General features: G+C 45.0%; 1 protein-coding gene across 5 annotated transcripts in view; it reads left to right on the plus strand.

Annotated features, from left to right (window-relative positions):
- The window catches only part of zmiz1a (zinc finger, MIZ-type containing 1a), a 122,272-nt gene that overhangs the window by 67,623 nt on the left and 33,135 nt on the right, over positions 1-21,514 (plus strand). For all 5 annotated transcript variants that reach the window (XM_053875296.1, XM_053875298.1, XM_053875299.1 and 2 more), the window contains exon 4: positions 21,341-21,448. In XM_053875296.1, the coding sequence (XP_053731271.1) occupies positions 21,380-21,448 (69 nt within the window). In that variant the 5' untranslated portion in view covers positions 21,341-21,379. The remainder of the gene's footprint in view (positions 1-21,340; positions 21,449-21,514) is intronic.

Consider the following 21,514-nt stretch of genomic DNA (forward strand, 5'->3'; position numbering starts at 1 on the left):
TTTGGAATGCAGGAACGCCTGCTCGGCACATAAAATCAATGGCTGCTGTTTTCTCTCCTCCGACGGCTTTCTGTTATCTGCAATGAATACAAAGCACATATTGTAGTAGGCAGGACACACTCACGCGCCTCGTCTTCATGTCCACTCCCCATTCATTTGGGTGGAGGGTCACACGCGGCCCCCGCAGGAGATGGGGCTGAATTACAAGTCTGTATCATTGAAGGCAGTATGACTCTCAAAGTATTCCAACGCCGCCTTAGTTACACAGACGCCGCGATGTTTGTATCGCATTCTGAATCAACATTGGCAATAAGGTATATCTCATTGGAGCCGCGCTGCAGTTATTGCTCTACTGATGCCACAATATGTGTTTGCTGAAGTGTTTATTCAACAAGCAAGCCGCTCTTTTATGTCAGGTGCAGGGATACATTATGCGAGTCTTTCACTCCGTGCCCTCCGCTCTGTTCCCGTCATTGTCCGTATATCTGATTAGGATTAAAGATAGTGGAACAAGGAGAAGGGGAAGTGGACGATTACAGCCTCCGTCCAGGGGGTCCGTCTGTCTGCTGTCAGAAAATAGAATTCATTTGTCTGATCCAGATGCTTGTGCTCTGCTCTCTCTTTGTGCATGTTGCTCGGTCAGAAGAGATGTTGGGACGCCAGGATGAGGCGGGGGCAGTTTAGCGGGGGGGGGGGTTGGTCTCATATCCTTTGGGCGGATTTTCACTTAGAAGAGCAGTTGTTGCCTGATGACTACCGGGTCTTGTTTGACATCCTGGCTAGCTCTCATTCTGTCACCCTGCCGATCCGAATCAAATCTATCTTTTAATACTTCATTGTAAAAAGAATGATCTTCCGCTCTCCAACGTCCTGTCACGTTGTTTATGTCTCCATAGTGCTGTATTTAGATCCTGTTTTGTGTGGGTGCGTCAGCATTCAGTCTGTTGCTGAGGCTTGATGGTGTCATCGACAAAAATAGTATGTATTTTTCCCAAGTGTTAAAAAGAGGTATCCGAATAACACTTGAGGTGAGAATGTGCCTCCTCCCCTGCATTTATCTCTTAATGCTAGTGTTGTGGAATGAACAGTGTATACTTTCTTTTTTTTTTTTTTAAACATCTGTACACGGTTAGAGTCGCGGCAGGTTGAGCCTCTCTCTGAGGTACTTCAAGAGCTACTCTCGCTTGCCTGACTACTTGATACATCCAGGATGCCGCGGGTTGATGGATGGTCCCAGGCTGGGGGGCTGCAGTGCAGGATGCTGGAGGAGGTCCTCGAGGTCCCTGAAGGAAGTACTCCTAGTGGGAGAGGGGAGAGGGAAACAGAAACCTGCCATAAATCAAACTCCTTTCACCTGCCATGTCTCCACTCTGCCTAGCGTTTTCTCCTCATCCATTCTGCCACCCGTCCTTCTGTACCAGCATTCTCTGGGCTTCAGTCTGCTCACATCACTTCGGGGAGGTGTTTAATGCTATTACGAGGTGGCAGCCTAGGCACGCTGCCCTACAACCAGGAGAGATGGACTCGTGCCGCGGCTCCGCAAGACTTAGTTTTTCTTAATTCACTTAAACCTGGGTGCTTCTGTTCCCCGACGCCAGCCTCTTTAACTTTCCGGTCCACGGCAGCCCTCTAATGCCCGTCTGAGACCGCTGTAATGCGAGGGGTTGCTCTTTTAGTTGCTCTCAGGCCGGTAAGAACATTACAAGGTTTCCTGGGTTAGTTGGGAGGGTTGAGCTGGAGCTTATGCTGCTGCTCTCACAGCTTATTGTGGAGGAACACTGGAATTTCATTAGATAGCAGCTACATTTTGAATTACGGGATCTGTGTGGTTCCTACATGCAAATAATGCTCTGGTAGGAACATTTCAGCTGAAATTTAGTGTCTTTTTTTAGGTCTAGCCAGAACTCAAACCTTAAAAAATTAATGGCATCGTCATCTTGACATGGGTAGGAAATGAAATTTGCAAAGGTGCCGCATTATATACTGTGGTCATAAGGGAAGAAAAATGATTCATTTAAATTTGACTTGCATTTTGTGGCTAAAACAATGAAAAATATGGGAAACGTGTTATTATGCCATGACATTGTTTGCTTAAATCTTGGCCACACAGTTTTTTGTGATTTATTTATTTATTTATTTTTTTTTTTTTAAGGGATAATTCTGTGATTTTTTTAAACCTGCTTTGATTTAACTTTTTTCAATTTTATTTGAGATTCCTTTCAATAACTATGGGGGAAGAAAAAGACAGACACGAGGAAAGAAAATAGTTATAAATTCAATGTTAATTTAGTTTTGCTGTGACCTCATGAGGGCTGCCTAAGTCCAGAGCAAGGGCCAGGTGTAGCCCCCATGTCTTATCCCAATAAAATCAGCTTGGATTTAGAATGCGACTCATATCACTCTTGTCCTCATTTCACATAATCCTTCCAGATTTTCCCTTAATTGTACGATAAGACATTTATTTCCAGTCAAGTATTGTGCAGCTAATGGCATTAATAATGGTTAACAGCAGAGGAATAATGAACATCTTCTGCCCGCCCGCCCCTTGACCCTAAATACGTCCAGCTTTTCTTCCTTATCTCTAATCTCTTGACTGTATATTAAATGAGCAACAGTGTGGGCTCATTAAAAATGCATGCTGCGCATTGAGCTTAGGAGACCAATTATCCCACCTAGCTTCTTTACAATGGCTCATAATAAAAGCCCCTGCAGTCGGCTGCTCCCTGACTGCCTCAGCCACTCTCACCCATCACCTTTCCCTCTCTCTGCCTCTGTCGCTCCCTTTCTTTCGCTCTCCCACTCCAGCAGCGCGTTGTCTTCACACCAGATCATCAGTAAACAGGCTTTTCAGTGGATTTGATGGAGTGCGGTTTTGATCTGCCGGGATTTGTGCTCGTGGCAGGAGGGTTATAATACAGAACAGCTTTACAGGTGGCGGACAGTGACATCACACTTACACACACACGTGCTGTCTCACCTGTTCAATCATTCCCTTGTTGAAAAAAAAAAGAATCAGATAGCTGAGGAGACTGTTTACTGTGGCGGACATCAAATGCTCGCAGGGGGAACCTGCATGATTGGAACATTCCAAAGTCCCGGCACTGGTGACGGGCACATCAAAAGGTTGCCATCGCCACATGCATATGGAACTTTAACGCTCAGCCGCCATCTTTCATGTGCGTGTGCTGAACCGCTGAGGTTCGCTTTGAGGATCAAACAATCGTAGTTTTACCTCGCAGCAGGCATGTAAACAGTATGAGCCGCGAAGGCAGCGTGATGGTGTTTCTGCTGCTAATGATTAGTTTGTTTGAGCATGTGTACTTCAGCGCAGGGGGGCGACAGGTGACCACCTCAGCGAACATCACACGGAAGGATCCTAACCTTCACTCTGATGACACGGAAAGGGCAGTTGTGCAAAAAAAACCTCACACATTAAAAACTCTTTTATGCTATTTATAAAACTAATACTGCTATTATTTCCCGTCTTCCATCATGAAAAATTTTCTCCATAAATACTGTAATATCCAGAAGGATTCCACAGAAGCGAGAGTAGGATGTATTCCAACGGGTCTTTATTTCACCACAACCGAAGATAACTTCTTCACGCTTGCCGTACCGCGCTCTCACTTCCTGCAACCCCGTCCCGCTGCCCCTACCCTTGGGACACACTTCTGCAACAACATGGCCGACAGAACATTGCAGATCAACAATAAAACTAGAATATAATAAAACTATTTAACAGGTATTACAATACCTTTAAACAGGGGTCTCCAACGAATCACATAGAAGGTCAAAATATAATAAATAAGCAAGACACCAGTCCATCTGGTTTTAGAGGCTTGAATATTCATTTGTATCCTGCTGCAAAATAACCTGACAAGGAGCAAAGCTTGAGCACTGCAATCGCCATGGTTACATCATGCAGGTTTTGCTGCGCTAGAGCTGATTTTTAGTTTGTTTGAGTACTTATTTAAAGCTCTTCTGGGCCACCTCAAGTGACTAGCAGGGCCAGATTTGGCCCCTGCGCCTTGATTTTGACGCCTTGCAGTTTATCTTAATCTCTATTGTCCAGTGCATTAAGATGTCGCCATCATTTAAACTCCTATCCGACAGTCCACCCTGATCAAAAACAACTTGGCTGACAGGTTTTTGCTGCATTTATTTTTCATGAAGGCCACCGTCAGTGTCTTAAAAGTGCTACAGATCAGAGTGTTCACAGTCCCGACTTGCATTGCTGGCAGCATGGAGATCACCGTGGCCCATTGTAAATTCCCGGACGTCATATCAGTTTAGTAAGCGATGCATGAGTTTCAGCCCCAGAGCAGCTGTTTAATCCACCTAGCAGAAGACTCAGTGCTAGTGAAAGGCCAGAAGGATGGCAAAACTGTTGCAGTCTAAAATAGGCTGCAGAAACGCTCCATCTTGTCCCTCCCTTTTTTAATAATGCAAACTTGGACGGCACAAAGGTCACATAAACACAAGCTAATGCACTGGTGATTGGAGAGTTACTTGCCGTGGCCTTCTTAGAATAAGTGTCTGCTTTTAATTGGCCAAGCTTGTCAGGGCCAGGAAGCAGATTTGGTTTGATGTTTGCCAACTGAGGAAATCCCTCCTTCACTCCCTGTAGGTGTTGTTAAAATCAGACTTCATTAATAGTCTCCATGTAATGAAGAGGAAGCAGTGGGCGGCAGGCAAGCAGAGGGAAAGTGAGGTTCAGTGATCCCCACCTACCTTTCTTTTTAATTCCATTTGTCACCAGCATTGACAAATCACAGAGAGATTACTTGAGAGTTATGAGGAGGTGGAGATTTTAAATGAAGCTCAAAGCCCCGGCTTGTCGTGCTGCCGCACACTTTTCATGAGAAGTCTCCGTTGCAGCTGGTAAACACTGGGGCATCACTTTGTTCTGGGATGTTTTGGATCATTTGTGCGTGATTAGTGAGTCTGACTGACTCCGTTTGGTGTGTGTATTGTCTGTGGCTGCCCCCTCTGCACCCGATTGTACACACAACACGCACACGTACTCGCCATCTTCTGGTGTTTACGCAGAGCTGGGTGGAAAACATAAATTGGAGACAGAGTGTTCCCCGTTTTGCTGGGCTTGAAGGAGGGCCTCAGCTTGGAAAGCTGGCTTTCCTCTCAGGAAGTGTTGTTCCTCACTACTCTCCATAAACACTGGAAAAGAGACCCAAAGAAAATGTCCCTGACTCACTATTTCCACTGTAAACAGACCGACATACACATATTATACAGCTCACGCTCTCCATCCTTCTCTCGCTCTGCACTTTTCTCCTTCTCATCTCGTAAATTTTCCCAAGGTCTGACCCTCAGCTGAGAGGCCAAATGTTCAACTTTTGCTCCGTGATCTGTGCGTTCACTTTCAGTTTTGAAAAGCAACTTAGTCAAAGTAGCTTGCTATTTAAGATGGCATTGATAAGATGTTTAATGTTGACTGTGCTTGAGCTCAACACACTGCCCGTTTCCCAGAAACGTATTTGGTGTCGCGTCCTTGCCAGCCTTCAAAATGTGAGAAGTAAGTGATGGGGACAAATAACAGTTATTAATATATTCATATTTGCCTCGCCCCCTTGACATTGCAATTGCTACATATCTGGACGAAGGTATAGCTTTCGCAGTGTTTCCATGACCACCACATTTGTCTGTCAACTTTATTCCTACTTCTATCAGCATGCAGTGAGTCATACTCATCGCTACTTTATGAAAATGTCTGAGAACAATAAGCTGTATATGACACAGAAAGTCTCTCTGGTTTAAGTATGTTTGGAACAACGTGACTGTCGGACTGTAAATGTCAGCAGAGCTTTGTTTGTGAGCGCAGAGGTGGCTACAAGTTTGTTTGTGTGGTGTAATGACTCAAATAAAGCAATGTAATGATATAATGATCTGAGCCAAAGCTTTAAAAAGGGTGTTTATGTGAGTTGACTGGCAGGTGGCTGGAAGGCTCCCAGCGTTGTGGGCATTATCGCTCATAATGGAAATGTGGTCATGATGCCAAATGCGAGTGAGCGCACTTCACCGGCCAGACAGCTTTGCTTTTTACCTCCGCCAAGGAGGTTATGTTTTTGATGGCGTTGGGTTGTCTGTGTTCAAAATAACTTGAGAAGTTATGGATGGATTTGGATCATTTTTTCAAGACATATGTGAAATGGGACCCAGAATTTGAAAGGATTTTTTTAATTGATATTGGAAGGTAGGCTATTTGTCATTGGGAGGTTGTGATGGCAATGGAATGAAGCTGCTTGGCGTAGGTTTGCGAACTCTCAGTGCTTTCTTAGTTTGTGGTGTGTTTTTGGATGCAGTTTAATACCAAACTTCTCGTTACCCCCGCACCTCCGTAGTTCCATCTTTTTAGTGAAACTTTTGTTCTGCATTCAAATAATCTAATGAGTTTCATTTTTTTATTGATAGTGACATAATTATTTTATAATGTGATGAAAAATATCAATGTTCTCTGCTAATTAAGGCCTGCCACATTTGTGGCATCAAAGAGAAACAGAACTTTAATTGTATAAACTCAAACTCTAGACTGAAATGTTTGTTGAAGTCTGCAACCATAATTCATTTTTTATACATAATGTCAGATAAAATGTTATGTTACATTATGTATGTAGCTAGAACTGAAGTAACTGGACCTGTGGACCCTGAAATCACATGAAAATTAATATCATAAAGCATCAGTCAAATATAAAGATGTGTGGCGTGTGGCACCACGTTGGACCCAAGTGAGGAGACGAGATAACAGAAGTGTGAAGAAATGTTGGTACAACAATCAAGAGTTTCTTGCATTTATTTATTTGTTGTTTTCTAAAAATTAATATTCATATTTTAGCTAAATTCAAGTCAAGTGTTAAAAGCACACCGTTCCTCATGTTTTCAGGTTGTTTTCATTTTGGGATGCTTCGCATCGCATCACAAAGTTCTTGCCAATACTCATCCCTTCAAGACAATTCAAAAAAGTATAGGAGAGTCGACAAAGATTTTAACAAGGGAAGAGGCTAAGCGTGGCGGATGCTGGGTTCACTGGCAGAACTACGCAAAAAGAGAAAGAAAAAAATCCTGGACAAGGGAGGAGATAAATGATATAACTGAGAAAGAGGCTGCTGAAAACGTGGGATGGAAGGAAACTGCAATGGTAGTTAAGTGCAGATAAAGGCATGTGAGAAGGCGAGGAAATGCAGTGAGACATTTACAAGAGTGGAAGGCCTGTACCCAACATGGAACATTCTGGTGTAAGTCAAGTCGAAATCAAAACTCAGGATATTCTTCAAATCCAAGATCGTGTAGAGCAGGGGTGGCCAACCAGTCAGAGCATTGTTGCTGAAAAGAGCCTCATCCTACAAATATATAAGGACAATGAATAACAGGTGAAACACATGCCATAGGGAATGACAAAGTTTGGTGAAGAGCCACATGAAACTGGGAGAAGAGCCGCATGTGGCTCGGGAGCCAGGGGTTGGCCAGGTATAGATGTAGAAGGATGTGTGTATCTTACGACATTCCTCTCAAATTAGGTCTTAAGATCGCAAAGCTCATTTGATGTTTACACCTCAGACAACATGTTTCAAATACAGAACTTACACACCTTGAGATCAAAGAGTCACTGGAGGTTGAAACTATTTCTCTGTTGCAGTGTGAAAAATCCTCCAAGGTCTCACTGAATTACTTTTCCCAGCAGCATGAATGTTGCTTTTCATTCCCCAACAAGTGGATGGCTTGCCGTTCCCCCTGTTGTGCCGTGCAAGTTAATAACTTCAGAGAAAGAAGCCTTTTCCATCAGTTTTAGTTGTCATGGCAGTTATTCCCACGCTGGGGCATTGTGCCGCACAAATCTCATCACGGTCTTGGAAAACTCAAAATAAGTCCTGAAACATTAACAGTTTATCACTGTCAGATCTGGCAACGGGGGAGCAGGATTTTGTAATCTAAACTATCTTTTATGGAACTGACTTACTTCACAAAACGGACAGCAAATGCTCTTGGAGCCAGATCTTTACAGCCATTCCCCTCTCTGTGGCTAAATAGTGAGCTCACTTTACCACCCAGCTGCATTGCACAGCGCCCCAACCTGCAACTGTGTACAGAGGGAGAGCAAAGGAGTGTCGGAGGGAGGAGGGAGGCGAGGTTAGAAACCCCCTTTTTTATTACATTTCCTCCGCAGTGAAAGAGGAGGCAAGATGGACACTCCATATCTCCCTGCTGCGCCAGAAAACTCATCTAAATGGAAAACACATTGTCTTCATTATTTTGCGCTAGCTGAAAGAACAGGGTTGTCATGGTAACAGCCATCGGAGTGAGCACAAGCGGGCGGCCGAGGGGCTGGTTTTAGGGCCAGAGGAATGGAGAGAGAGAGAGAGCGAGAGAGGAGGAGGGTGGCAGTGAAGGGGGTGGGTGAAGGAGTAGAGATGAAGAGGGTGGAGGAAGACAATGCCGAGGTGGAGGGAAGAAAAGTAGGAAATCATTGGGTGAAATGGGAAATAAGCAGCGCTGGCTTGTGATTGAGAAGGAAAAAAAGAAAGTGAAGGGTTTGTGTGAGGAAGCAGGGAGTGTCGTTTCCACTGGAGCCAGTCGGCGGAAATGGCCGGTTAGTGTCTCTGAGAGAGCAGCTCAGAGGCTCTTATTCATTTCAAGCAAGACGGTAGATTTAACATCATAGAAAATCTCCTCCAACTGTGTGTGACCGCCGCGCCGCTGGTGGCCTGCGCATGTGCGCGCGCTTGCTTCTATATGTGCGAAAGCTTGTACTGACGTAACCTGGAGGGTGAAGCTTCGCCTGCTGGGTGAGCATTTCACTACCTGGGGGTTCGGTAAACGCACTGAGTGGGCGACTTGTTCTGCCACTTCTGCGCCACTGGATGGACAACCTGTCTGGTTCTTCTGTCTTTGTTAGTTGGTCCCCTCAGCCGCAACACCATAACGCCCTTCATCAAATATTTACCCCTCCTCTACTGACACCACGGCCAAATAAAACCTAGTGCCAAGATGATATCTAATCCAGTCCAATCCTTCTCCTTGTCAACTTCATTCTCCTGCTCGTCTGATGCCGGGGCGGATTTTCCAGACGCCGCTGTCAGTTTAGCATCAGCTCGAGGATTAGGGCTGTTGCAGCGGCAAGAAAGAGACCTGGGTGAATGTTTATTTACCAGTCATTTCCTGCTTCCCTTTTCATATACCCCGTGGCATTTATGTCTCTGAGGCTCCGACACGACATCATTTTGACAGCAGCTGGGGCGATTAAGAAAATTAAAGTGATTGCTTAAAGTCTTTGTCGGGTAAACGCTTATGAACCTCCCACTGGAGCATTTAAGTCTTCATAGGAGCCGTATCATCACCATTATTGTTTGCGGTTTCAAAATGGGATGAAATTGAAGATCCAAAACGCTCACTGTCAGAATAGATTTGATTAGTCACAGAGGGGTCCTAAAATGATATGATGGCAGTTGCCATTAAGGGTTGGGGTTGCACCGAGACTCCTGATCTACAGTTGCCGTGTCATGCATCATGTTTGTCCAAAAGAAGCACCACCTCCATCAATCTCCTCTTTGGCCTTCCTCTCCACCTTCTGCCTGGCAGTTCCAACCTCAACATCTTCCTACCAATGTACTGACTCTCTCTCCTCTGTACATGTCCACACCATCTCCATCTAGCCTCTCTGACTTTGACTCCTAACCACCTGAGCACATGTGCTGTCCCTCTGATCTACTGCTTCCTGATCCTACCCATCCTGCTCACTCCCAGAGAGAAGCTCAGCATCTTCATCTCTGCTACCTCCAGCTCTGCCTCCTGTCTTTTCCTCAGTGCCACTGTTTCCAAACCATACAACATTGCTGGCCTGACCACCCTTTTGTTCACCCTCCCTTTCATCCTTGCCGACACCCTTTTGTCACACATCACACCTGACACTTTTCTCCAATTATTCCATCCTGCCTGCACCCACTTCTTCACCTCTTTCTCACACTCTCCATTACCCTGAAAGTACTTAAAATGCTCCACCTTCTTTATATCTACATCATGTAACTTCACCTGTCCACTTGGGTCCCTCTCATTCACGCACATGTTTTCCGTCTTACTGCGGCTAACCTTCATTCCTCTCCTTTCTAAGACAGGCCTCCACCTCTCAAGCTTCTCTTGCACTTGCTGCCTGCTCTCACCACAGATCACAATGTCATCTGCAAACATCATTGTCCAAGGGGCTTCTTGTCTAACCTCAAAAGGAGTATATGATGGGGTTAAAAAAAAAAAGCATTACCATTTTATGAAACCATAGGACTTGTATGGATGACATCACGGAATGGAAAAACCACAATGAATTGTGGGCTTTTAGGTCATCTGGACTGCTCGCTTGTTGATCGTAACCATGGCGACCCTGGCCCATAATGCATTGAGATGACCTTTCCAAGCCTTCTTTTGAGGTTTTGCTTCTTAATAACGTCAAGTGCCCAGCACTGTCAGCGTAGATGCCCCGTACATTGACATTTTGGCCACCACAGGTCAGGGGGACTTTATATCAGCCCTCCTTCACCCTCAGTTGTTGGAGACTCCGCCTTTTAAGGTAGACCGTGGACATCTGCCGTCTTCCTTGTGCGCTGGTTATCAACTCCTGTATGGTATTGACTCCGAAAAATGTGAGGCAACATGGTGTCAGTCGCTGAACTTCAAGACAGCTTCACAGTGGCATCACTTGTCTTCACCTCTTCACTTCTGGTCAAAGTTTTATCTTGATCTATGATTGATCGAAGAGCACCAGCACGTCCCGACACACTCAGCGCGACAGCTTTGGTGTTATTTTCTCAGATTGTCTTCCGCTCATCAGTTTCCACCAGATGTGCAATCATGGTCAGCGAGGGTTGGAAGGCTGTGTCGTGATTGACCGGCACTGAGGGACAGTGCGCACTCCGACGGTTGTTTGGCCGCTCTGGCTGGTGGACCGCACGGCTGCCTGTGGGTCTTAGTGATTCATGTCACACTGTAATTGGTTTACCTGCTCCCTGTGTGTCTGCGCTCCAAAACAAATTACCCAGGGATGACCTCTCGCCATCGTTCTCCCCTGCTCTGCAACCATTTCCCCCCTGTCTCTGCCTGCGCGTCTTTCCTAGCCTCCCACTACATGTAATATGTTGCAAGAGTGTTTTCCTCTCTCCCTTTCTCCTCGTCTGTCTCTTCTCCATGCACTCCCTTCCACATACCTCAAGTCACATCAGCCGATCCTCTTCAAGAGAAATGCACTTGCAACACTGTCGTCAGGCTTTCAAGATATGTGCCGTCCACGTTTCAGGTTATGAATAGTCTCCGCAACAGAACTGTGGCTGACAAATAAACACTCTCCGACTTGTTGAGTGTGTTGCGGCTCTAAAAGGGATATTTCCCTGAAAGCAGCAGTAAAGCACATTAGTCTTTCACTGCTGCTTTTTGTGCTTTCGTTGCCAAATGGTGGCTTTGGTGAATGAGTCTGGTGTTTTGTGAACACTTTAGGTGCTTTCATGTTTTACAGCAACAAATGTTTTGTTCTCTACCGCCCGTGCCCTCACTCTGATGCATGCAGGGAACAAATGCATCCGCCGAGTAAGATGAGCAAGAGCATCGCTCACCTCACCTCTGTACTCGCAGGAAGGTCTTGCTGTCTCTGTTGTTTGTTGTTTTAGCTAAAAACTACCAGTCAAAGGGTGGCACTTGTGTGAGCGGCCTGAAAAGCTGCTTATTCTGTATCCATCAACTGAAACCAAAGTGGGGAAACTAACAAAAATAATGCACTGAGAAGTCAGTTAAGGTGCCTGGAAGGGAATAATGTAATGTACCTATTTGTTATTGTTTAAGCCCTGAGCTTTTAGCAAGCTGGACATCACTGAAACCCAAAATGTAAAACAGGTGACTGAAAGAGACTAATGTAAATTGTAAAATATTAGGATAATGGAATTTCAAGACAAGGTTTTTTCCTGCTGACTCCCAGACGGTAGAAAGCGATATTGTTGATTGTGTCAGCAGTGTCTCTGACATGGGCGTCTTCCCTGTGAAAACAGTTCGGCTGTGACTGGGCCTTGCAGAATAGCGGAGAAGAGCAGATTATCACGCATGGAGCACGCCTGCAGGTCCACGGCTCTGGCGGCTCTGCCGCCATTTCATTCTGAGGGATTTGACATTGCCTGTAAATTTTGTTTAGTCAACTGTTGCTTTGCTTTTGCCGAACAGGAAATCTTTGGTTAACTGAGACGTGAAGGGTGTTTGTACTAACTTCCCTCTCGTGTGGAGTTGATTCAATTCTGTTTTTACTCCAGTTCACCAACAGTTATTACTGTTATTAAAAAACCCAAAATGGCAAAATACACCTGAGATTAAAAGGCTTTCAGTAAGTTTTGTAAGCAGTTGTCTGCCTTTTCTTCCCTTCAACTGTGTCCCATCTACCATGGTGCGTCGACCATTCAAATGCGAAAGCAAATATGGCACCCGCGATGACAAAGTCGCAGGTCCACAAAGTCAGGAGAATCAGCACATTTTAATCCATCTAATCCAGCGACACCGTTTTTATTTATACCAGTGTGTGATGAGGGCACTATACAGGTGGGGTTCCCGAATCTGTCCCCTTGCGAGACATGACCTACCTGCCGCGGGATGATGATGTCACATCCGGTGGCTACAATCGGGTTATTGAAAATGTTTTAATGCGCCAGATGTGCTGGATTTTCTGCTGAGGAGACTGATTGTTGTGCAATATCAACTAAAAACAATTACCCGTACATGTCAGCCAATCACAACGCGCTGTCCAGCAGACCAGAAAGTGAAACAGACGCAATCTTTTGTGGATATAAAAGTTTTGCGTGTGGTAGAAAGTGCCATCAAATCTTTTATTTTAAGCTTCTCGGCCCATTAAATCATTTTTAGTAACCCACTTGTAGCTACCGGATGTGATGTCATCATCCCGCGACAGGTATTCCACAACCGATTTGGTACGTACACTGGCTGTAAACATTGGGAATTTGGGGCGTCCTGCTGAAAAAACAGAGCGTACAATTCCTCATGTTTTTCAGATGCGCCACTCGCTAACAGCCTGAAACTAGCTGTCACCTGGTTTATTAAAAAAACGTCTCATGCCACTAAACTGCATGCTGACTTGACATTCCTGAAGAGACTTGGCCACCTGGTCTGCGCCACTGTTCCCCGCTAGCTAAGTGTGTCTTCCCTCGCTATATCAAGCCAGTAAATGTGTTTGTATTGCATTTGTTAGCGCTGCGTGTGTTCTGTTTGGAGGCTACATGTAAGCACACCTTTAATTGGTATTAAATCAGCTTTTGCGCCGCAGATATTAAATTATGGTGATGATGTGCTGAAAGGGATAAATAGGTGGTGTAGGAGAGGTGTTTCAGTGAGGGAGCAATTATTGCTAAACTCATGTGAAAGGTTCACAAGCCTGGTGGTGGAATGAACACCAGCCAGTTTATACCCGGAACAGTGCACAACACATGAGAATGAGTGAGGAAACGTGTTTTTTTTTGTGTAAATTATTAAATTAACGTTGTAAATCATAATTAGGCCAATTTTAAAGGCTTTCCCGCTCTGGTTTATTTGTCCTCATGTTTCCTCCCTTTCCTTTGCTTATTGTTTTTGGGCACTTCCTGTGCAGCCGTGCTGCTTTATTTCCCTCCAATTTCATCATGATCCAAACCAGAAATGCTTGAGAATAGTGTCTGGTGATCAAATGAATGCATCCCATCATAGATCAGAGTCGAAATAAAAGTTGCCGTGACAGGAGCAGTGGAAATGTTTTGCTCCCGGAGTAAAGGGATTCATCTTTTTTTGTGGAAAAGATTGTGCTTTTGGTGTGTCAAAGGCAAGCAGAGAGGAGGGCAGACTGGCGCAGATATATTTTTGCTCTCCCTAATGACACCAATACCATTTCATGGCTTAGTGAGCAGATTGAATCACACTCACTCTTTGTAAGTCTCACTCTCTGCCCCTGTCTCTCTGCTTCTCTTTCCTACACACACTCCATCAGTCTCCCCCCACGTAGACCATCACATGCACTCTCTGATGCTCCTACATTGATGTGTTACACTCGCCCTGGTGGATGTTGCTTAATTGCATTTGGTTCTGCCTGTGCTGAAACCGAAGGACGTGGAATTTGTCAGTTTACCCGTTCAGCGGTGGTGGTGGGGGGCTTGTGAGCTAACAGCTCTGCTGGAGTCGAGCCCAAAAGGTTAGTTTTACACGAGCTTGTCAGACCGCGCTGTCAATCTCGGCCTGGCGTCCACCAAAGTGCCGCTCTTCCACTTAATAAAGGTTATAAGATTTACTCATTCTCTCAGTGAAGCAGCTCAGCGCTCGGGGTCGGTGAGCGATGACCTGCTGTGGTGATAAAAGCTGCACACATTGGCCTTGTGTTCTCCTCTCAGACTCCCTCATCCCCTCTGCATCACGAGTGATAGAATCTTGCCTTTCGTGACAGTGGAAAACCGTATGTGGCGGCCAGGACAATCTTCTCCTGCTGGTATTTATAACCCTCAGCAACTGGAACATTCTATGGAATAAGGGGTTCATTCATTCATCATGTGATGCGCAAGTTCTGCTGCACTCATGGATGACCTGATTTCCTCTGTCTTAGTTAGACAGATGGCCTTTCACTACGAATGCACTTGAGACGATCACAACAAATACAGGGGTTTGTGACGCTGGGCCACACACACACCAAAAATAGTGGTAGTTTACACCCAACCTATGTGTCACTGGTCTCTCTAGCGTCTCTGCGGGTCTTTGTTTGTAAACATACTGCCACCATAATGGACAATAACATCTCAACAAACCGTTTAGGGTTGAAGAAGTGGTTTGATTTCGGAGGTGTTCTGCGGATTCACTTGAATCTTGGAACGTTCTAAAATTTCCGCCATTGTTTTTCAATGGAAAACCAGCGAGTGGAGCCAAGGTCGCTGTGGTTAAAACAGCCCCCTGGGTTACAGGGTCACGGCGGGCTTCAACTGGCGACTTAACCTTGAAGGCATCAGATTGTAACGATGGTGGCAGCATAGACCCATGAACCTAGCAAAAATAAGCTAGGTGCGGGTGTAGTGTCCTTGCGAATCATCACAGACTGTGTTCTGCCAGCTTTATTTTGGGGTTACGTTATGGCAACGTGAGACAGTTAATGAGAATGCGACAGCATGTGCGACGGTACCTCGGAAGTGGGAAGTGGGAGTTGGGAATGACGTCACAGCTGAATTCTGCGTGTTTTAGTTATTGAAGCCAAAAAACAAGAAATTGGAAATCACGAAAGCTATTCTCACGCACGACTCATCTCGATATAAGCCACTTTTTTTTAACTTATTTAAAACGTCGCCCTTGGATTACACCCTCAGGGTGGTGAGGATTCTCAGACTTTCCCATTTGGAAATCGTACATTGCGCAATGTACCGAGTGCTCTGAGATATAGCCTCATAACAGAAGAGGGGTTGTTGTGAAGATACTATACTTTGTTTTTTGGAGACTTAAATCAAAGCTCGGAACAGTTCTTAACCATATAGTTCTATGGGAAACCCTGTTCTATTTCCATGATAATTCATGATCTTATTATTATCCGGAAGGTCTTCAATTATTATGGATGTTAGTTGACATTTTTACCTGATCATTTCCATTTGTCCTCCTGTACATCACTTGTTAACTCAGTCATGTTTGCAGTCTGATTCAGGTAACTCGACTCGTGTTTGCTTTATTGGATGAAAGGGCCGGCATCGTTGTCTTTGCTCAGGCTGTACATCATGCTCCATTTTCATCTTGCGCTCCGAGTGGTGAAATAATCGGTTGCTCCCGGGGGTATCTGGTGGCGCATACCTGCAATAGTCCACAACTGAGGCTCCATATTTATAGATAGCAGCAGAGAGGCTCACATATCCCCACATCACAGCTGTTTGCATTGCAGTGTTGGGTGTCACATCGCTGCCCACTGCTCGCGCGGTTGTCACATTAAAACAGTAGATAAACAAACAGCAACATTTAGAGTTCATTTTTGGCCGCCCCTGGGAGAAATCATTTCACGTTTTTACAGCGGCCGGCAGCAATGATGCAGAGTTTTACAAAGGCCGGAGGGAGCGATATGACTAATAGTTGGCTTTGCTCGCAGGGAAAAGAAACAGAGAGGATGAGGAGGGGGGTGCGAGCTGTAGGAGAAGGTTGTTCAAGCGAGGGACTGAGGAATTATTTCACCGTAATTGTAAAAATGTATCAGCGACAAATGCTTCATTTACAGTCATCACTGTTTTTGTTTTACTCAGCACAGTTGAAGTTTCTGATTTCTTCATGATAATTTGTGTATAAGTCATACTTTTGATAGGTTCAAGTTTAAATTTTTATTGTAATTGTATTGTAATTTTTAAGACTTATTTTGGTGCGTCCTCATCTAAATACTATTGTAAATAGTCTTCATTATGCTAATAAAGGGCTTCACTTCACTTTATATTAACAAGTCAATATTTTTCTGACACTGACTTGTGTTATTCAGTTCAGTAAGTTGTCTCTTAATAGACCGTAGTTCTTAGTTGTTTTAGTGATTAGTTGCTGAGTGGTTCTTGGTTATCTTGGGTTATTTGTACAATTCAGTGATGCGTTTTTTCGTAGTTTTCTTAGTGATTCGCTGTTGTCTAAGTTTGTGGCTGTTTGCTTGTCCATGTGTTTTGTTTGGGTGGAAGAATGTTGTGTTCAGTTATGTGATTTATTCTCCTGAATAATTTGTTGTGTACAAAAAGTCTCTTTTGTGTTTAATAATGCATTGTTTCGCTAAGTAATTTATTGTGTTTCACGATTCCTTGCTTTTTGGTAAAAGAGTTTGTAGTTGTGTTGCATGATGCATATGTTTATTTTCCATAGAATTCTATGTATTATATTAAAGCTATGCCTCTGTTATTTACACTTCGATATTGTTTCTGATTTACCTACTTTCTTTGTTGATAAATACACCATAAATGAACGTTTTGTTATATTAATTAATCCCTCGAATTGAATTATTAAGCATCCACGTTATCATATTAATTATGTAATGATCATAATTGCTGTCTAATATTTCACTTTTGCTTGATCCTCCTTCCTTTTACTGAAGTTTTCCTTGAAAGAAACATCCTGTTTGAGAGCTGGCTGTTAGCTCTTCAGAGACATAGTGAGTGCAGAGATTGGGGGTCATAGGGTAAAGGGGTGGGGGGCACACACAGCTGACTGGTGTTGATTGGCCTGTTTGAAAACACATGAAGAGAGAGGACGAGAGGCCGAGCGCTGTGTGCAGTGGGAGAAAGTGTCGCTCTGTGCCGTGCCACGCTGCAGCCCAAACCACATTAGAGCAAATGAATCCATTCCACCTCCTGTTATGGCAGCTCCTGCACAGGGCCCCAGGAAGGAGGAGGGGAGGCGGGAGAGGGAGGGAGGGAGACTGGCAGGGTTGAGATATGAGGGACAGGGCGAAGCAAAGAGGGAAATGATAGAAAAGGAAAAAAGAAGGTGGTGGAAAGGAGTCGCACACTGGGTGGCTCTAATGATGTCTGAGGGCTATAGAAAAGGCGAGCAAAAAGCACACAGTGTCTGCGAGGGAGAGGGAATAAAAGCTGGTGGTCATATAAGTGAAGACAAGGAGAGGGAGGAGAGTGGACCCCCCACCGTGGCCAGAGAGCAGGAGTCATAGTTATGCTCTTCTCTGGCAGACTCTTGTTGAATAATGATCTCAGGCCAGGCTGACTTCATCTGCTTGCTCTTATTGTTCAGCACTGCCCTCTACACTCACCGCGCTGAATAATAAACCCCGGCCGGAGAACTGGAAGCATTTCCTGTTCTTATTCAGAAAACAGAGATGCATAATGTAGTGTAGCCAAATCCATCCAAGATTAAAGGGACGCCCCTTGAGTACGCACCCGACAGACTTGACAGATGAAATGTCATATTTGTTCATGCCACGTGTCATGTCATGTAGCATCTTACCAGTTGGTGCTTCAGTGTGCCGTACGAAACAAGGTTGAAACCCTCCGAGCTCTTTATGCTGCTCCAGACACTTACCTCAGAGGTGGCTGTGAATAACTTCACAGCCAAGTTCATTATGTTCCACTTATGTAAGTTGGAAAACAAGCTAGTGACATCCACAAACATTTTTTTTTTTTTCATGCGTGCCTTATCCAGATATAAGCAGTTTCTTATAAACACATGTCCATTTGAAACTAGAAAAATTGTCATTTGAAATTGAAGTCTTCAACTTCCTGTTTACATTGGCGCTTGGAATTGTGGGGTGGCACAACTTGGGGTGTTGTCCATGATCTTTGAAGGCATGTGCATAGATCAGTGTGTGTGTATGTTGGTGTAAGGTAGAAGTTTAGATTTATTTGGTGAATTATTGATGTAAATATTCCTGGCTCCTTTGCCTTCATTTTGTTGCCTTCTCGACCAAAATCCGTTGCAGGCAGCCGTTCGAGAAGCGATTTGTTAGAAATCTGAATCGATTTTTCCCATTACAATGAATGGAAAAAGAAATAATGCGTTCCAAGCCTTAAAATAGGCTTTTGTAGGAGTGAATGTAGAGTGTCTGCTGCAGGTGCGCTGTTCCTCTATGTGTGTGGCCGCTGCATGTGGGAGGGGTTGCCGAGTGAGTGACGTCTCTCCAGAAGTGAAGAGGTGCCCGGTGCGTGTCCAGCTCTGAATGTGCGCTTCTGTGCAGTTTGGCTGTGACAAAGTCATAAACCAAGTCACGCTCTGTCCCAGACTCGCCTCATCCCTGTCCCAGCTCCAGCCCACAACAGGACATCAAACCCTGGAGTGAGCGCTCCAGCCTCGGAGGTGTGGAGAGCGAGCACCTCCCCTGTGACACTCTACCACGGTCCAGTGTGGAGACAGGAAAGGTTTTACACCTCAATATGAAGAAAAAACAGTCAGTAAATGTAGCTAACGGGACACGTCTGCATACAGAGGCTGCGTTATACACAACAACAAAGCGCGTCGTGGGTCAGCTGATCGGTTTTTTCTGGCTTTTTCGGGGGCGTTCAAGTTCTGGATTTTCGAAATCCGAACCAAAAAAATCTCGAAATTATTGTTCGAACTCGTTCAAAAACCGAGGTACCACTGTATTTGCGTAAGCACACAAAAAAGTGGTTGAACTGTTCTTCAGATAAACAAGTGACACCTCTCCTCTTCCAGGCTGACAGATGACTGGTCTTTATTTTCATAGCAAGCCGTTCAAGGTGATGATACGGGGCGAGAGGAGGAGCTTTTTGTCTTGTTCCCAGTGTTATGCAACAGTTTTCGCTCCCCCCTCCAGGGAGGTGTGTGGCTGGAGCGTCTGTCAGCCAGATTGATTTCTTATCTCACGTACAAGTGAACACAGCCGGGTCGTCCAGTCACTTCTCCACCTCACTCATTTCCCTCTTAACAGCCGTGGGCCCTTGTTGTCCGCAGCTCATAAAAGTTTCTGTGAGGAGGAGTGTGGTGGACCCTGTGTGGCAGAAGGAGGGAAGAAAAGAGATTGTAGGGTAATAGAGGCGGCTTCCCCCCCACCCCTCCCACGCTTCCCACCGCCCACTTCGAGCCTCCTCCTTCCTCTTTGGTCTTGGCTGTGTTGGGACAGCAGGAAGGAGGAACAGTTAATCAATAACCACAAGGTCAGACGGCCAGCGCTGGGCCGGAGCGTGCCCTGTTAGTGGTCTGTGGAGCTGCTGAGGGGGATTTGTAGCACTTGTCAGGGCTTAAAGGAGCCCTCACTGGACCACCACTTGCTCTGTGTGGAGTGGGTGAACTAGACATGCTGGTTAGCAGCGGGAGAGGGAGACATCTACTGGACGCCGGGTGACACCACAGCTCACTCGGAACTGGGCCATGAAGTCAAGAAGCATGCAATGAAGTGAAGTCTCTTGATGGGAAGGCAAACCGTCACTAGTTTTTTTTTATTGTTGGTTTGAATCCACTCATGAATCCACATTTTTTTTAATGACTCACTCCAATTGAAGAGGGTTTATTTGACACCGATATTGTTTACATTGCCATTCAATTGTTGTTTTTTTTGCCTCGTATGTCTTTTTATTTTGCCTTATAAAGGTCAAGTTCTTCTCAGAGTGAGATCAGTTTTAATGTGAGGTGTCAAACATAAGGCTTGCGGGCGCATATCTGGCCCATATTGAGAAGGTCAGGGTGGTGCTGTTTTTTTGTTCCAACCAGCACACACAGCATCAGTCTGGTGTTGCTTGTTTCACTGAGTGAGCTTGACTTTCCCAAACAAAACCCCCAGCCCTTTGAGGTCCGCTTTACCCACCCCTGGTATAAACCATCGCTCGGGCTCCAAATCCCACAGCACACTGCAACAGTTGAAGCTATTTTTACTTGACATTTAAGAGCCGAATGCTTGAGCTTTATGAATCCTGTGCGGCATTAAACCTATGACTACATCTTCTTAGGTTCCCCACCAGTTTAATTTCTTTTTATCTTTAACATTTAAAGCAGGAATTGTATTTGACTCCTGAGTAAATGATTCAAGGTTATAGTGGATTTTTTCGTCTCTTATAAACTACACCGACCTTTAAGTGGCCGTTCATGATGCTCCTGATGCAGGAATTCACTGCCTTATAATGCATTTATGGTGTCTGTGTTCCCCCAAAAAGCCAATGGGGTGATCATAACTTCTCACTGAGAATGGATGCGGCACACTCAAGGTGATTTAACCGTAGTCGCACTTAAGCTCGGAGGATTAGTAAAACACTCTTATTCTCCGAGTGTTCCGCTTGAAGTTCTCCCCTCACTCTTAATCAAAGTGAGGAATTCCAGCTTTTGTGTTTACATGCTTTTACTCTGTGTGTTTGTGTGTGCGAGCGAGAGAAGAGGGTGGGAGTGAAATAGCAGTCAGAGAGCGTGCATATTTGCAATGCTTCCACAGATAAGAGCACCAGACTGAGCATTACACAGGAAAATTCCCTGGCTCCTTTTCTCCCGCTCTGTTTCTCGCAGCAGGGGACATGGAGGGAGACCCTTTATCAGTACCGAGCAGCTTTCTACACTCCTAGCTTTTACTCCCACCTGCCGTTTCTCACTTCACCTTTTGTGTGGAGGAATCTGTGGAGCACCAACAACGATGGAGATAAACCCGAGGATGGGGAGTGACAGAGGCCTCACTGGCGAAACAGCATGATACCTATTAATCCCGCTTTAACCCATTTTTAGGAAATGGTCAGTGCTAGGGAGAGCAGTCTGTGGAACCACTCTTGCTGTTGTTGGTTGTTGATCGATCGGAAGAGAAAAATTGTTGTGAAATGTAAAGACGTTGCAGCTCGGTTTTCCTCCGATATATTTATTACAATCGTTCTAAGCTATGTCCCGTCTCTGTTTGCAGAACGAAGAAGTTTAATGGCGTCCCGATAGAAACATCAAGATGAACACGCTACCATCAATGGATCGGCACATCCAGCAGACCAATGACAGGCTGCAGTGCATCAAACAGGTGAGAGTTCACATCACGGCCGAGATACACTTTGACCTTTGACGTTCATTTCATTCAGTTATATCT

This window comes from Synchiropus splendidus, chromosome 9 (assembly GCF_027744825.2).
Source record: "Synchiropus splendidus isolate RoL2022-P1 chromosome 9, RoL_Sspl_1.0, whole genome shotgun sequence".
Lineage (NCBI taxonomy): Eukaryota > Metazoa > Chordata > Actinopteri > Syngnathiformes > Callionymidae > Synchiropus > Synchiropus splendidus.